This window comes from Motacilla alba, chromosome 4 (genome assembly GCF_015832195.1).
Source record: "Motacilla alba alba isolate MOTALB_02 chromosome 4, Motacilla_alba_V1.0_pri, whole genome shotgun sequence".
In the NCBI taxonomy this organism is placed as follows: domain Eukaryota; kingdom Metazoa; phylum Chordata; class Aves; order Passeriformes; family Motacillidae; genus Motacilla; species Motacilla alba.
Genome location: NC_052019.1, coordinates 14,821,696 through 14,839,473, shown reverse-complemented (window position 1 = coordinate 14,839,473; position 17,778 = coordinate 14,821,696). Strand labels below are relative to the sequence as shown.

Below are 17,778 nucleotides of genomic sequence, written 5' to 3'. Positions count from 1 at the left end.
TCTTCTTACTTTTCTCATGTACCTCAGACAAGTATGACAAATCCAGGCTTTTAAGAGCATCACTATACAATATGCAACTGCTTGTGACATTCCCTTGGATCAGCTGAAGATTCTGGAGGGATTCTACCTGACTAATTCTCCCTTGACATGAAAGGCAGGGTATGGCACACAGTCCCCATTCTGGCAGCACTGCAGGTTGCTTCTCTCTTTCCTAGCCAGCTGCAGGGTCAGTGGTTTCTCCATTCAATTGTTTTGAATCCAGGAAAATGGTCTTCCTTCTCCTTTTCAATTTATGTGTTAAATAAATAGGCAGACAAGGGGTTTTTTCACCTTTCCCTGAACTACTGGTCTTTCCTAACCAGAGGAGTCTTCTAAAGGGAGAAGTAGGATATGATCCTGTTTCATATTAACTCTGAAAAGTATTCATGTGAACCATTTATTAATTCATACTTGGAATTGGGGGTGGTAGTACCTTGATTTAACTGCACTGCTGATCAAGTCAAGTGCAGTTATGGACATTACTAAAAATTTTTTCTTATTCCCCCTTCAGTAAACATTATGAGGTTTTTACTATGTGGAAGATAACATTTTAGGAAGACCATGTTAGCAATTTGATCTGCAACACAAATCAGTTTTTCCAAAATCAAGAGGCCGAATCACTAACATATTTCATCACAAGTCCCAATTATTTAATTTCTCCCATCCAAATTGTATTTTTTTCTATATATTTCTAGAAAGCACAAGCACCAAAAACATAGCAGCAAAGTTAAAAGTTAAAGACTGGAGAAGCAAGGAAGGAGTGTAAGATTGATGATTTACAAAAGGTCTTTCATAGGTTTTTCAGTCTTTATGACACTATCATACAGCAAAACACAAACATTGCAGGAGTAATTACATTTTATATTATCTTTTAAAAGTTATTGCAATAAATCAACATCTACCTGTAATTTCAAACTCTCTGGCCAATTGATTATTTGTAAATTGAAAATCTGTCCAAAGTGAACTCTAAAATCGGAACTTATTGGTCGGGTAACAGTCCTTGACACTTCTTTGGAGTTGAAAAGGACTTTAATAAATGCTGAGCGTTTCTTCACATCCTCTCGTCGCAAAACTTCTGCTCTGTAAATATGTCAAACAAGCTATCATATAATTTTTAATAACATTTTTATTATTTATTTTTAATGGAAATCTGATTTCTCATGGGGAGACTGAACCCACCTAAAAACAGATGGTATTCCTCCAAAAATGTCACTATACAGGAATGACTTTGGAACTCTTACTTAACAGGTGTTTTATCTTCTTGTGAATATACAATGATTTTAAAACTATCAAGTCAAATTTTCCACAAAAGCTAACTCCATATAAAAGAAGTTATCTAGGAAAAAAAAATTCTCTTCCACTTCCTTTCTCCAAAGCACAAAAATATTACTGACTTAAAATTCTGAAGTTTTCAGTCATTGGGAATATAACAGCCAAGCAGCATTCCCTGATGAGGCTATTTGTGAACTAAGTACAAAACAAAGCAGTGTTTAAATTACTGAAATACAGCAGATGTATAATAAATCCTGTGTGCAAATATGGAAAGTAACAGAAAACAAGTACATTTATTTCTTTTATCTACAGTGCAATCTCTGGTTTAGTACACAATTTCTGTTTTTGCCCTTTGCTGAGTACAGCACAGACCTTGTGCAAAGGACTAGCTATTGACAGTGGTACTGCCAGCAGTGACCCAGACTCCACAGTGAAACCAGCTTCTTTGCAGATGCTCAAGGAGTAGCAGAGGGTTCAAAGGGATTGTGCAGACATGCATTTTTTAAGTGCACTATGCACAAGGTTATATGTGACTTGAAAATGAATTAAGTTATATCACCTTCAAAAGCAGAGGTTTCATCACTAGGCTAAATATCCATCTGAAGTTGTATAAACAAGCAATTATTAAATTATAGAAACTCACAAATAAGGTAATTTGCTGGCCAACATTTATCTTACCGAGGACACTGCTCAGTTGGAGTTATGCTTCCTGAGAGGGTCAGCTCAGGAACTAGAATAGGTTCTCCAGGTTTCCTTCTGCAGTTATCAGCTTTTTCTCTAACCTGCTGCTCTATTTCCAGGCTATTGGCCATTTTAGGTGGGATGGGTCTTACACGTTCCTCACCAAAATCATGATCTTCTGATTCTTCCTCTACATGAGTATCTTTTTTCTTTTTCTTCTTGGACTTCTGCATATGAAAACAACAACATTCTTTCTGAATGTGTTTAAATCTCTGCAATTTTTTCTCTTGTTCTCTTGATTCACAAGTGCTAAACACAGATGGTGCATGTACAGTAAAATGACAGTATAATTTTAGTATTACCCATAAACACATACAAGATTTCTCTCATTGTAAAGGACTGCATCAGTTTCAGAATTCAGCAATACATTCATTCATATGCTTCAAAATCATAATGCGCTCCAAGCAAAACATTTACTTAATCTTCTCTATCAACTTTCAAAATCAGCATGTATCTTGAACATTCTGGCTAGATGCTGCGTTCCCATTTGCCTGAGCTACCACGTACATTCTGTTAGGATTGAAGGGAGGTTCCTCAGCCAGTAGACACAGTTGTTTGAGATGCACCGTCTGCACATACCCTGACAAAACAAATGCACATGTGCCACAAACTTTGGAGCACAAGTGTTTTTGGCTTAGCAGTATCTTTAGCATGAGCAGAATGATCCTTTCCTTTCCTCGTGCCAAACAAGAATAAACAAACAGAACAACACATGCCTTTCAGCATCTCCTGAACTACAAAACTCCAGTGTTTATGTGTATGCTCAGCTTTAAACAGCTGCAAAACAGTTCCTCCTTCCACACACTTCTAGATTACTTGGAAGTACAGCTTGCTTGGAAGCACCAAGCCACTTCACAACTTAACACATCATAAGCAAAAGAAGAGGAAGGAGAGCAAACAGATTCTGCTCATTAACTAAAGTAGTAACCAAACAACTCGTTCACATATTTTTCTTAAAAAATATTCTTTCTTTGCGAAATTTTTGTTATCTTCTTGCTCTTGTATTTGCTTTTAAATTTATTTAGTCTCACCTAGCTCTAGTGTGTTTGATTCATATGATCTGTACCAGTAATAAACCAACAGGAGTGATTAAGTTAAAAAGTACTTAGAGTAAAATAAAATAAAGCACTTCTGGGTAAGAAAGAAAGGTAATTTCATTCTGAAAGGAAAGAACCACAATCCTCTCAGTGTCAAGATAATTTGTGACTAGCACAATAAAAAGATGCCACAATGGTATTTGTGAAGGCATGGACCAATGGATCAGTTTGCATTAGGATCAATGTTCACGACTACCTGCCTTCCTTTCAAGGTTCACACTTATTCATCTTATCCCACAAGTGAACCTACATGATGCCAATGAGTCACGTGCCCACTTGTGCTCTGGTAACAGGAATTTCCAATTCCTGCATATTGGCTTCCTCTCAAATATTTTAAATGCCTTCCACAGAGGCTGCATGTACATGAAAAGACTCTCCATAAAAGTATCAGCAGACACACTAGATCCTTGAAAACTGTATTTGGAGCATTTTCTTAAGATTTATTTTTCTTTGGTATTCAAAAACCCAGGGTGCTCAAGCTGGGCAATAATTATATTAAAGCATAATCACCATTACCCTGAGGAATCCAGTATACTGACACCTAACTGTGAAAGCAAACCTCATTTTTCCACAGCTGATTTCAAAGATCATCTTGTTGCAGAGTGTTGCTGCAGCACCTGTACTTCTCAATATCCCACTGAAGCACAACTGAGACCTTAACTACAGCACAGATTGTTAGCAATAAAGCTTTTCAAAGGTGAAAGGCTAGAATATTAATTAAATCTTTCAGTCAGACATTCCTGAACATAGTGAGACATTCCCAAACATGTATTTACATGAGATGATATCAACTGCTAGCTCATTAGAAATACCCCTTAATTATTCTGCTTTGTCACTCATAGGTACAAAGTTCATCCATGTTTTTTCTTTGCAAGAAAGAAATTAATTTAACAGGAATGCTGCAAAATTACCAAACTGAAAGAAAGAATTGAAGTGCTGAAAATCAGTAGCAGAAAAACAATGCCTCATAAAAACCTAATACATTCTAATTTTTTAATTAACAACTACCTAACAAATTCTAAGTAGACAGAATGTATCTGAACATAAAATATATAAATACCTCTGATTTTTTTTCAGTATTAGAAGGAGAAATTTTTGACACATTTACTAGTAATTTTTTTTGGTGAAATTGAATGATTTAAACAAACCTGTGCCTTCTTCCAGGATTTCCAGTCATGTAGCTCAGTTTTATACTCCTCCATTTTCTTTTCATATTCTTCCATACATTCTTCTAGCAATTCCTTTATCTCAGCCTGAATTTCTGCTTCATATGCTTTTTCATCCAATTTTTGATCAACCTCTTCCCTTCAAAACAACAATTAGCAGCATGTTGCATAAAATTACATAAGGGTTACAATTAAGTCTGTAACATATTACAGAAATCTACTTCTCCATGAATTACCTTCATTATATCAAAAGTAGGTTTTATTTAAAAAGACTAGCATAGATACTCTTAAGTGATGACAGCAGATAATTATATTAATTCCAGATAGTAACTTTCTTTACTCATTAAAGTAAAGAAATTCCTCTACTCATTTAAGTGTAGAAATTCCTTTCTGCTACAATTATTACTTATTTAAATCTTTCCCCTTGCCCAAACTCAAAAGGAATAGCGGCAGGATGAAAGCGCCAGCATTGCTCAAAGTCTTACTTCTGCATATCAAAATTCTAAGTTTCTAAATTAACTAATCATATTACAACTCCACTGCTAGCAAATAAAGTACAAAAAGTGTTATCAAAACATACTTCCTCAAATAAAGTTTCATGGGTGTGTTAGTAAACTTCTGAAAGTCCCGGAGGGATTTAATTTGTTTCCAAACTTTGATAATGGTCTTAAGCAATGTTCTGTCTTTTTCTTGTTCAGCATCACGAAGTCTTCTGGTTTGTCTAGAAGCATACATACATAGCACAAGATCAATCAGAATTGTCTCACTCAGTGGAACAGACTGAAAACTTGGGATACCAAAAGCCAAGTGCCAGGGGTTTCAGGCTGATTGATGGCTGCAGTGGTTTAAATCCAAGCAACATAAAACCCAGACTTGAAGACTGCAGGATTTGATTTCCTCCTATATTCCAATCTCTTTCATTGGGAACAATCTGACTTCAATTAAGTCTGTTCTGTAGAGATCTCACAGTTTTCGGAAATGCTTATTACAGCTATACATAATTAAAAACATTTTAAAGTAAATTCATGTAAACAACAGCCAGAAAACCTACACTGCTGCTACAAAGTAACGCTCATTACATGTGTACATTACAAAAGATGTTTTACACTTCATATGCCTCTAGCTCCAGTAAGAAGGACCTGAAGAGATGAAGTAATATAATAAGTCCTTTGACAGATGTATGAGATTCTTAAAAAACAAACAAAATTAACACAGCCTTTTTTTTGGTCTCAGAATATGTATTTCACATTTCCACCCTCTAATCTGTTTGTAAAAGAGCTATTCATTAGCACTTTTAATGATCATCACACACTTCCAATGTAAATGTCCATACAGCACAAGCACAGGCTGTTGCACTATTATCCTGGTACAAAACCAAGACTGTGATTAAAAAAAAACAATGTAAACTCACACATTGCAACTTGTAATACTCAGAGAATGTGGAAAACAGAGACTGAGCTAGAGCTGAGAGAAGAAAGACATCATACATCATTTAACAGCATAAGCCAATTTAGGGAAAACAATAAACAAAGAAGAAATGCAGACTTCAGAAAGCAATATGAGTAACTCATCCACTTAATTAGCTAGCAGTTTGCATATTACTTATCCATGTAGCAACTCTTTCTTTTTTGTCTACCAGATGACGCCAGAAGATGAAACTTAAAGGCATGAGGAACACAGAGATCAGTAACCACACTTATCTAATGTATGGGATTTGGAAGCAGGACCTTTCAGCAGAAAATCATCTCTGCTAAAATACATTACCCACAAGAACCTGAATCATAGATTCCCCAGCATATGTGGGCTTCCTGCTTCAGGAAGTGAAGATGAATTTCCTAATCTGCAAAAGTTTTCTGTATTCAGATGACATTTCTTCCTCAAGCCAATGGAAAATTATAGCTTTGATCTTCAGAAAGCAAAGGGTATACATCTGTTACGTTATTGCAGGGTGGAGGAAACAATTAGATTATTTTCCATGCTACATGTCTGTAACTTCTCACAAGTGTTCTACATTGACCATCAGGGAAATGCAACATTAAAAGAGAGACAAGGCAGGTCAGATGATTTTACCAACATAACTGGTCCAAGTTAGTACTGAATACCATGACAGCAAAAATTCCTGAGCCCATCTGAGCTTCATATGTGTAACAGCTTCCAAAAACAGAGCTGTAGCCAAAATTATTACAGACATGAAAAGCTCTAGAATAATACCAGCCAAACTCATCTCATGTTACTTAAGCAACACTGATCTCACTGATTTCAGCTGAGTTTCTCCAGATTTGTAATAGCATGAAACTGAACTAAATCACTCAAGATATAGAAAAACACATCAGATACACAGAAGGCGTATTCATTCTTACTGGAGTTCACCATCAAGCAAGCCTCAGGTGCCAAAACCCAAGAATCTCACTCCCACAGTGAATCTTCCCATCACCATTCCCATGCTTTCCCTAGTGAGAGCTCTGTCTCCAAGGTACAGTATGGTAACTGCACACCCCCTGCTCCTTGTCCTCTAGCAGATATGTTAATAAGATATTGATAAAAGCTATTCCATTTTCAATTGAAAGAATTCTTTTTCCTTCAGTTTAAAATAATAGATTACTTTAGGTTCTGTCTAAGAGGAGTGTGTGGATGCATAAGTTTAGCAGATGTAAATTTCAAGGCTGAAAGTAGAATTGTTATAAAAACCATTTTTCTTCTTCATATTGTGTGTGTGTGTGTAATGTGACCCATTACATCACTTTATAATTCTGTTTCTTTAAATGAATACATTACTGCCTACTCTTAGATTGTGAAAAACTTTCAGACTTTTGTTATCTACTAGTTAAAAGGCTGTTCAGCATGGATATCTAAAATAACTTCTTTTTTATCACACTGCTAACACTTACAGTTCATCACTGCCCATCTGCCAAAAATAATACAAACTGTCACTACCGAGCCAAAAACTGCAGTATATTTTTACAGCCCAGCTTTTCTCCAAGAACAATAACTGTAATCTCGTAAAACAAAATTCCACCACTTTATTTGTATTAACCGATTGGCAAAAACATGGCCAAAATACCTTAGAATGGAAAGGAAATCAAGGACATTTGTGTAATGAGGAAGCAGATGGAAAAAACTAAGGGTTTTGTCTGTCCAAAAAATTACCTTATTGCATCGTAAAAGCTTTGTGCATCCAGATGAAGTCTACTGAAACTTTATTTTAATTATATTTAACTAAACAAAACGTACCGGTAAATAGCTATTAAGAAATTAATTAACATAATCAAATTGGACCACTTTAAAATGAAAATTTCAGCCTAAACTGTGTTTTCTTCATAATGTTTTATGCAACTTGTCAGTGAGAACTCTTAAATCCTCAAAATTCTTCTAGAGCTATTTATAGTAGAATTTAAAAGTCTGACATGAATCATATTCTGTACCAACAGGTAAAGGAAAAAAGGAATACAATTTTAAACCCCAACAATTTAATGAATTCATACCCACCTGATCTCCATTTTGTATTCAGGTATGCTTTGTTGAGCCACAGGAACACCATCACCAGCACCTTCCATACTACATTGCACTGCACTCCTCAAAGCATGCAGCTTGAACAAACAAACAAACAAAAAAGGCAATTAACAGATGGCTTAACAAGGTATGCAGTGTACTGCACTTTGAAAAGAAAGAGCTAATTACTAATGACAGAAAACCCTGAACTATCCTGATCCTGCATTTACAGGGTTTTGGTATGTTTGTGAGATGATTCCTCAGCATGACATTTTACTTAGGATCCCTGGATACAGGAGGGAGATTTACTAACTTTTATCACTGCAGCAGACCTAATCAAGGGGAAGACTGATCTAGGGAGCATTCTGAAAGCTCAGGAATCAAAGGTGTAAGTGGAAAAAGGCCTCAAGTCAGCAAAAACCCCCAACTTTCACAAAAGCCTTTCTTGGGACTAGGAAGGGCTACTAAAAGTAATCCTTAGTGGATTAGAAAATCCCAGAATCATAGAATAGACACACAGAATCATTATGGTTGAAAAAGACCTCCCAGATATAAACTAAACCACAGCACTAAGTGCCATGTCCAGTCACTTCTTGAACACTTCCAGGGATAGTGACTCCACTTCTTCCCTCGCCAGTGCATTCCAGTATCTAATCACCATTTCACTGAAGAAATTCTTCCTGATGTACAATTTAACCTTCCCTGGCACAGCTTCTGGCCAGTCAATCCTCTTGACTTGTCTCTGGTTGCCTGGGATAAGAGACTGACCTGGCTCCAGCCTCCTTTCAGGCAGTTGTAGAGAACAACAGGGTCCCTCATGAGCATCTCCAGGTTAAACCATCCCTGAAAGGAGGCTGTAGACAGATGTTGGTCTCTTCTGTCAAGCAACAAGTGATAGGACAAGAGGAAATGGCTTCAAATCCCAGGGAGACTAGATTGGATCTTGGGAAAAAATTTCTTCACTGAAAGTTTTGTCAAGCACTGGAACAGGCTATGCAGGGACATCCACCATCCCTGGAGGTCTTTAAAAGATATGCAGACTGGCACTTGGGGGTTAGTGATGGATGTGGCAGTCTGGGCTAATAGTTGAACTTGATGGTATTAGAGGTCTTTTTCAACCTTAATGAAGACCTGGATAACCCAATTGTTCTGTTTCAAACAGCACTAAGGCAAATCCTTCAAAAGTACTAACAGAACAAAATATACCAAGGAATTATTTTGAGACATTGTATGAAATGTCTGTCCATCATTAGAACTATAACCTAATGCTTTATATAAAAATTCAAAAATATCTGCACACCACCTACTTATTACATTGCATTAATCTAAAAATGAGCTTGTCAATGATTAATTTTCCCTTATAACAGCTCTTTAATGTAGAAAATAACAACCTTTAGTTCATGGAAATCTGAATGTATATGTACTTAATAATTCAACTAATTTTTGACAGACAAGTGTTCTTGTGTGCCCTGATGACATCAGAATTGTGCTGACAATGCCTAATGTTCATGTGTGCACACACACAGGGAAGACCACTGCCATTACTTCCAATGTACAGACAGAGGAAAAGTGGTACACAGGGGATGAGCAGCCCTGCCAAGCTCACCCAGCAAGCCAGCAACAGAGCCAGAAACAGGAGACTACAGCCAGCCTTGGGTTCTGCCATTCACAAGAGTCCCGCAGTAAACGTGGCAGCAGTATGCATTCAAAACACAGCATCTGTCACAGATACATACCTGGAAATGGGTTCTACTTTTGTACAATCTGGTGAAATTAAACTGCTTCCTTTTACTTTGATTTGTTAACTGAAACTAAACTTCACTAACTTCCCTCCATCACTGAATAATGTCTTTTGCTGTCTCCCTGTCAGAGCTGCTGTACACAATCCTGTAATGTCTAATCTGTCACTCACTAGGAAACATTTTGGATACTCTAAGGAATACTATGCAAATATTACTGTATTCCTTTTACTTCAGAGTTAATTCAAATTCAAAGATCAAAGAAATTCTTAATCTTAAAAATGCAATTCTGCACTGAACACACAGCAACTCAGTCAAATATTTAGATTTTTAAGTTCTGACAAGTTCAGCTTTTACCTTAAACTGTCATGTCATTGTCTCAACAAAGTATGGAGACAGAGCAGAAATACCTTGTCTGTGAGAAGTTTGGTAAGATTCTTCTGTTTTCTTGCTAAATACTGATCATATAACTGAGCCAGTTTAGCTGCTAACACATGCTCACGGCTAAAACAGGGATGATGGGTGAATATCAGTCCAGAAATATCAATATCCAATTGAAACAGCCCCTGAAAATCTCCAGGCCCAACAAAATACTGGTTGGTAGATGTCATTTTTATTGCCTGAAAGAAAAAAAAAGAATAAAATGGATTTACAGATTTTGACAAAGTATTTTTCAAGGATTTTTTTGTCAGTCTATGTGAAGTTGAAATATACTGAATATAAAATAATATCTTCCTATACTGAAGGTTTTGCTGAGCAATGAAGAGAATGACACTGGATTAGAAAAAGCAGAGCCTGCTAGTGCTCTTTTGACACAATTGTTTAGTACTACTTTGTTTCCTCTTAGAACTGAGCTCTAGGATATAGTCCAGCTCTGACAGAACAGCTCTCCTTGTAGATTAGGAAGACAAGGAGCTCTCCTTGCAGACTGTGTAGATTAGGAAATATTTTACTTGCTTCCCCATTCAAACATCAAGGAAATCCAGACCGATGTGACTTAGATATTTCTGTCACTGATCATGTCAACATGGTGCTCCTGAAACATGAGCTCTCTTGGCCTATCTTTACATGATGTAAATAGTAAATTTTTCCTGCCTGCAGAAGCACCCTGCACAGATCTGTGCTACTGGATGCAGCCTGTGGGTTGCATATTTATCACCAGCATCAACTGAAGGACCACATTTAAATTTGTATCAACAACAACAGTCAGAAACACTTATGTGTCCCAAATGAGCGCTCTATTTTAAAGTCTTAAAAGTCAGCTTTTCCAAAGGGTAATAGAGTTCTAGCAAGCAGAACAAGTAAAGCTTGCTTCAAGACTGCTGAATGGTTTTAATTGAAACTTTTTTTGATGTGTACTGATTACACACTGAAACTGCTGTTTGTCAGGGTAGGTATGCTGTGACTGGAAAAACCAACCGCAAAAACCCCTGCAAACATAACAAAACAAACATGAAAAACAACCAAGAAAAAAGACTCCACAATCTCCCCAAAATATCTGAATTGATGCTACATAACTCAAAATTAGTCACTGTCTAAGCGAGCAAACTCTATATACACACTAATATAGGTACTACTCTACTTTGGCATGAGAATATCCAAGGGAGCCTCACAAGGATCTTAGGGGCTCACAGATTTTAAGGTGTTTGTCAAGAGCTGACACCTTACTACTTCAACCAGCACTACCTAAACTCTTCATCCTTTTCAATGCATTTTTAAAGGAAAAAACAGATATGTACTTAATAAAGTAGAGCTGATTTAAAGAACAGATATGAAATCACAAAAACCAATCAACAGTCATGGCTCTTAGCACAAAACCCTTCAGGATTTCTGGTGCAGAAGAACTGGGACACTGAGTCTCAGGAATCACATATATGAAAAATGCCTACCTTTCTATACACTGTTTCAAGTTCTGGTGCAATGCCTTCTTCGAGCGAGAGTATTGGAGGCCTAGTAGAAGACTGTTTAATTGGATTAGGCAATGCTAAGATTTTGCCATCATCACCAAACCATTCTTTCCCCTACAAAGGAAAACAAAATTATATATTGTTTCTTACTTTATAAAGGAATTACCTGCAAAATCATAATTCTTGTAAAAATACAGAATAAAAGGTGACTATGGATTGTTTGTGACTGAAATAACCAAAACAAAATCTTCAAATATACCAGAGCTAAGTTTTGAAATTAAAAGACCAAGATGTTGCTCAAACTTTGATTATACTGATTTATTTTTCCTTCAACATTCAGTGTTATAGATATAAAAGGAAAAAAACCAACATGTCACTTATTTACATGTTATTTTCTTAAATCACTAAAACGGAAAGAATTCTAAGTCTTGTTTTACACAAGAGCTAAATAGCAGCTCAGATGATTTATCAAAGCACCTCTCAAATCTTCAAGTCTAAAACCTGAACTACTTAAGCAGCATCTATGAAAGCAGAACAGGTAAGAATTTTACACAGCAACTGCTATACATGGTTTCACATGGATAATTCATCCCTCTGCTCTCTCTACCTGGATTCAAATACAGCTTTAACCAGTGCAGCTGTCCAAGGATGCTGCCCCACCCTGTTAGTTCCATACCTATCTTATATATCTTGTATTTATTTTTATTATTATTTTCAATACTTGACCATTGAGCCAAATGTTGATGTGGTAACACCATGAAGTCAAGCAGAAAACTAACTGGGTTCAAACTGCCTATTCAAAAATTTTAGATCCAAATGTTCCTAATCTGATTAGCAAAAGCACATGAAGAATACACAGAACCACAAAAAAAAAAACCAAACAAAAAAAAAAAAAAAAACCAAAAAAAAACCAACCAAAAAAAGGGCAGCTGCTGCTCAGGAGTTTAGGTCTATACTGAATACATACCTTACCATGTACAGAATGATAATACAAGAGGATAACATATATCCAAGCTACTTTCCCAAGTTTTCCCAAGTCTTCAAGACACACTTAAAAATCTGAAAGGATTCTAAAACATCTCTGATAATCTATACCAATATTTAATTAGCCTTACAGTCTGATCAGTGATCTGTTCCCCAGCAGGCTACAAGCAGAGCCAAGAAAAGACATCAGTTTTGTAAGACCCAGTCTGATATTCTGACAGTGGGGTTATACTAAAAACAGGCTCCTACAAAAATATGTATTTACCAACATCTGATGCTGCTAAACATTTTGAAGATGAAAGCTCCATATTATGTCCATCCACTTACTTAACTATAACAAAAATAAGATACTTATAAAGATAAATAAAATACTGATAAAAGTTACAACTAAAAAGGTAGCAGTGACTTACTTGGTCCTGTCTGAGTATTCTGTTTTCTAAAATATTTTGATTAGACTGTGACACAAAGGGCCTTTCTCCAGTGTAAAAACCTTCATCCTCAAGGTACCTGGGCTGCATATTTCTAGGCATCTTCTCAGAAGCAGGCACTAATGAGACATTAAGAAGAAAGCCACGTAAAATATCTTGTAACTGTAGTTTTAGTTTGTTAATTCTTAAAATGATTGGCATTGTATATTAAGTATGCTGTCAGAAGTATTTTACTACATAGAAAAAAAGGAAATATAGAATTAAAACAGGTCCTTATCTTAATCAAGACAGACCTCTCATAAAAGTACCACAAAGTGTCACAATTCTAATAAACCAATAACTAAAAATTTAACCAAAAATACTTCAAGTTACTTAGTGGAGTTTAGTGTTAATGGTTGCTTGCAGAACAGTGTAAAAAACCTTGAGCAGCAACTTACTAGAGAAGCATTTCTAAGCCTTTCCAATGGAAAATGAAACATTCAGACTAATCAGAGCTACAGTTAATAATAGTTTGCTTAAGCTAGTCCCATATAAAATACAAAACATGCATAAAAGAGTTATGTTAGCCAAATAACAGCAGGTGGAATTTGTTTTGAAGACCTGCCTGCAAGGCTGTTTCACAGTGTGTATGGATTCAGTATTTTACAAGAAGCAATCTCAAAACAGGGAAGGATTGTACTGAGGGTTACAACAAAAGTTTTCCCCTCAATCAGAACACAGTGGATCACACAGGAAGTAGTCAGAACTAAATTACAAGACACGAAAAAACAGAGGCACACAATGTCAAATATTATGACAGTGTACTGCAAGCTGTACTGGTACCATTCCTGTATATACTGGGAGACTTGTTTCTATTTCTTCCAGTTCAAATATCAGATAGCAAGTGACACTATAAAGCAATTTTTTAGGACTTTGAAATTCTGTGGGAATAATGCAAAAAAGTCAGAGACATGAACAATGCTGCATACAATTCAATACCAGCAGAAGAGGGGCTAGCACCTGGCATTTCCTACAGACAGCAGTGAGGAAATTACCCCCAACCAGCTGAGGTGCCCTGAGTACACCTGCCAGTGTAGCAGGTGATGACCTGCTGAGGTGTGCATGCTCCCAGCTAATCCATCTGCCAGACTTTTTCAGACTCGACTGGATGAGCAGTGTCAGAGAGCTGCAATTAAACATCTCTCTCTGCTGCCAGAGACAATCAATACAAGATTTATTCAGCAGATCAGAGGGTGCCATGCTATGCAAAAATCCAGGAACTAAATGGATAAGCACTATCTTCATACCTGCTAACATGCTGGGAATGAAGAGAAATTCTTTCTCCCTTTTCAGTTGCTCAGTGTAGCTTTCACAATCAACAGGTTTCACTACTACAAGGTCTTCATCTGTCTGCCCTATGAATAAATCATCATCTTTCACTAGGCGTACGTCTTCATCCTTTAGGTTAAGTGCAAACATCTCTGTTAGTTTGTCTGTTTCTTAAGAAAGTTTCTTGAAAAAGTACACTTTGAGAATTTTTAAGGAAACCAAAGATGCTGTTTTATAAATACTAATAAAATTAACAGAAGTCTGAATAAAAAATATTAACATTTATCCCATAGTTCTCACCGTTTCATCCTCCTCTTGTTCATCTTCATGAGTTTCAACACATTCCTCTTCCACCTCTTCTTCTTCATTAAATCCATTCTTTTTCCTGGCTCCAGCTTTCATATTCTCTGGTACAGCATCAAAATTGAAAGTAAAGAAATTATATGCTTCTTCCTCAGAAGGAAAATCATTCTGGAACTAGAAAAACAAGACAAAGATACTTTATTATGGTATTTTTAAAGAAAATTAGGGCAAGTGCATAAATCTTCTCATTAATAATATGAAACAACATTTTTTACAAGATAATTATTTTATCTCAAACAGAACTCACTCAAATGCTGAAGCTAACTGAAATTTGTAAATTATTTGTGAACTTTCTCTATTTCCAGATATTCATTCAACATTTCTTGCAAAGTTTTGTTTAAAAAAGTTACCTGGTCTAATTTTAACATTCTTATTGCTTTAAATATAAACCATTTGTGAATCAGAACACCAAAGTTTAAGTTCTGGCCGTGCTGCAGATATCCAGGTAAATGATATGAAGAGAAATTTGTAATGGCCTTTTGTCTTTGAAGGATTCAGGACCCTTTAGATTTAGGATCAATCCTCTAAGAAAAGAATTAACATTAGTACTTTGTGGCTAATAAATATCAATATACTAGTCTGTAAAATGCTTTAACTGCCAACTGGTGGCATTCAATAAAAAGTCTTTAAACAGAAGACACATTTTTCCCGCAAACTCCAGTAGTGGCCAGATGGATTTATTAAAGCTTTTTGGGTTTTTTAATCAAATGACCCAAAGCCATTCTTATATTTGATGAAGGTTCCTTTTATATACTTCAATTGTTGGCATATACTGCTTGTGAATTTTTAAATTAAATAAAACCTTCGCCACTGCTTGAGACTGAATTCTGTCTCCTTCTTCAAACAGAATCATGAAGCCACATAAAGGTTAAATTAAATTAATATTCATTATTGAAATGGAGGAATTGGTACTTACTGTTGACTTTTGCTTAAGCTTTTTTACAGAATCACAAAACTTTACTTTTGATGGTAAGTGTGATTCACCCTCTGGCATCTCCCTGAATTTATCATTATCAGACTGCACAAGAACATATACCTAAGTTTTAGCATACATTTAGTGAATCATAAAAAATACAAACAATTGACTACAGCTATCAGATATTGCATTTTTACAGAAAAAAATAACAAAAGAGAAACATCGCCAGTGTGGTAAAAAATGGACTGCATATTTATTTTACAAGGGTACATCTAACTATTACTTAATTCCTTTGGGTCAAGAGACAGACTGTAGAGCATGAAGAAATGGTTCACTGCCCAGATGACAGTAGCTGTCTCCACTGCTGATGGGATCATTGTTTCTGCACTCCTGAACACAAGCAATCACAAGCTGATGCCCAAAGGAGAGCAAGGAGGCAGCAATGGCAAGCCCTGCCCTCGGGCAGACAGCCCCAGCAGGGCCAGGGCTGCTGCTGGCAGGGACTGCAGCCCAGGTAAGGGAACCAGGGCTCTTCTCAGACAACTCCTGCTGCAATCAGGAAAACCCTCTTCGGTATTCTTTAAAAAGGTGGTTCATTGCTTGGTTGCTAAAATACACACTTGATTATTTATTTTATTCTTTTTATGGTCAAACAACTATTGCTAGGCTACTCTCTTACTCCATGGGTGACACACCCTTGCCTTTTCAAGAAACAAGGTATCATGTTTATCCACTCCCAGTCCTCTGAAGGCTTATCTGTCCCTTCACTAAGATCACTGTAAAGGTCACTGGTTCTGAGGTTGCATCAGCAAGTTCATTTAAGTGCTTCAAAGTGATTTTCATCAGGCTTAACCAACAAAAAAACATCTACCATTCCATCTGTTCTTCCATTCTATCTGTTCTTCCTCTTTGTGGCTAGAACTGCTAGATTAAAGGAAGACAATTCTTAAGTTTACCTCTATTACATCTATATTTCAAAAGAATAACATCAAAAAGAAAATCTCAGACTCTGTCAATCTGATGGCCACTTGTTTAACAACAAAACAATACCTTGTGCATAAATAAGTACAAGAAACAAAACCAACATGTAGAAGGTTTCACATACACTTGACATAAAATTAATAAACAATTCTAATAAGGATATCACTTCTGCATTTTCCTAATACAAATATATTAAAACAGAACTACTTAACTGAAAGCTGTAATAATTACTAATAATAAGATAACATTGCCAAGAATCTTCCCACAATGTACATGAAATGGCAATTCTCCCCTAGACAAGTGATTTAGCCAGGCTAAATCATATTGTTTGGAATTCCATATAAAGGTGTTACTGCTATATGCTGTTATTTCCTGGGAATAACACATTTTTTGGAACACATTTTCTACAGGCAAGCAATCTTTCTGTGAATTCTGAAGAATATGAGTGCCAGTTCTGCACAGGCAAAGCCTTTGTTGTTTTTTTAAACAAAATTCATTTTTTAACAAAGAATTTTTTTTGTATGCTTATAAAAAAAAAAACCTCAATATAAAATGGTAACAAGGCCATACAATAAAATACAATGACAAAGTTAATATCCAGCATTTAGCAATTGCACTGTTCAAATTTATATAAAGCATTATTACAGTGGGAGCTTTATTTATATAAAGCTCCTGTTACAGTAAATTTTAAATTCTTCAAGGCATCTTAAGCAACAGAAGTCAAGAACCTCTAAATGACAGAAGTTCCCCATGATGTCCATACTACAATGCATGTAACAGTACTGTTAAATATATACAATATATTTAACAGTTAAATATATACTGTTAAATATATACAATAAAAACAATAATCAGAATGGTTCCTTTCTGGTTACTAATTACTGTTAAATATATACAACAAAAACAATAATCAGAATGGTTCCTTTCTGGTTACTAATTACTGTTAAATATATACAACAAAAACAATAATCAGAATGGTTCCTTTCTGGTTACTATTTCAAACAGCAGAATAATTCCGTTAAATGAAATTGATCTTCAAGAGTGTGCAGACTTTGATTTTTCTCATGTTTCACACTCCCTTTCTTTTGATAAGAATGGCAAGATAGAATGCACACTTTTACCCTTTTATCCAATCTGACTCCTGGTTTTCTTTCTCTGATGGCTTTTAAGCGCCTTGGTTGTGGACTGGGGTCTTCTTGTGACAAAGTAATTTCAGCTTTTGTCTAAGCAAACAAATGAAAAAAATGTTTAGCTCTAATAGAAACAGAAATAGATCAAAGCTTCAATGATTCCCAGTAACTCAACACTTACTTATATTTGTGTTAGGGACAAAACCTATAATTATAAA

At 35.8% G+C, this 17,778-nt stretch overlaps 1 protein-coding gene across 8 annotated transcripts in view; it reads right to left on the bottom strand.

Moving 5' to 3' along the window:
* CC2D2A (coiled-coil and C2 domain containing 2A) overlaps positions 1–17,778 on the bottom strand; it is a 57,481-nt gene that overhangs the window by 31,302 nt on the left and 8,401 nt on the right. For 6 of the 8 annotated variants that reach the window (XM_038134280.1, XM_038134276.1, XM_038134278.1 and 3 more), the window contains exons 3-13: positions 17,552–17,653; positions 14,471–14,647; positions 14,149–14,299; positions 12,845–12,981; positions 11,433–11,564; positions 9,954–10,163; positions 7,802–7,902; positions 4,896–5,036; positions 4,298–4,454; positions 1,990–2,219; positions 942–1,119 (exon numbers count right to left, since the gene is read on the bottom strand). In XM_038134280.1, coding sequence (XP_037990208.1) covers positions 942–1,119; positions 1,990–2,219; positions 4,298–4,454; positions 4,896–5,036; positions 7,802–7,902; positions 9,954–10,163; positions 11,433–11,564; positions 12,845–12,981; positions 14,149–14,299; positions 14,471–14,647; positions 17,552–17,653 — 1,716 coding nt within the window. Of the gene's footprint in view, positions 1–941; positions 1,120–1,989; positions 2,220–4,297; positions 4,455–4,895; positions 5,037–7,801; positions 7,903–9,953; positions 10,164–11,432; positions 11,565–12,844; positions 12,982–14,148; positions 14,300–14,470; positions 14,648–15,449; positions 15,552–17,551; positions 17,654–17,778 lie in introns of those variants that run through there. The other 2 variants (XM_038134283.1, XM_038134282.1) reach the window with 2 other exon arrangements.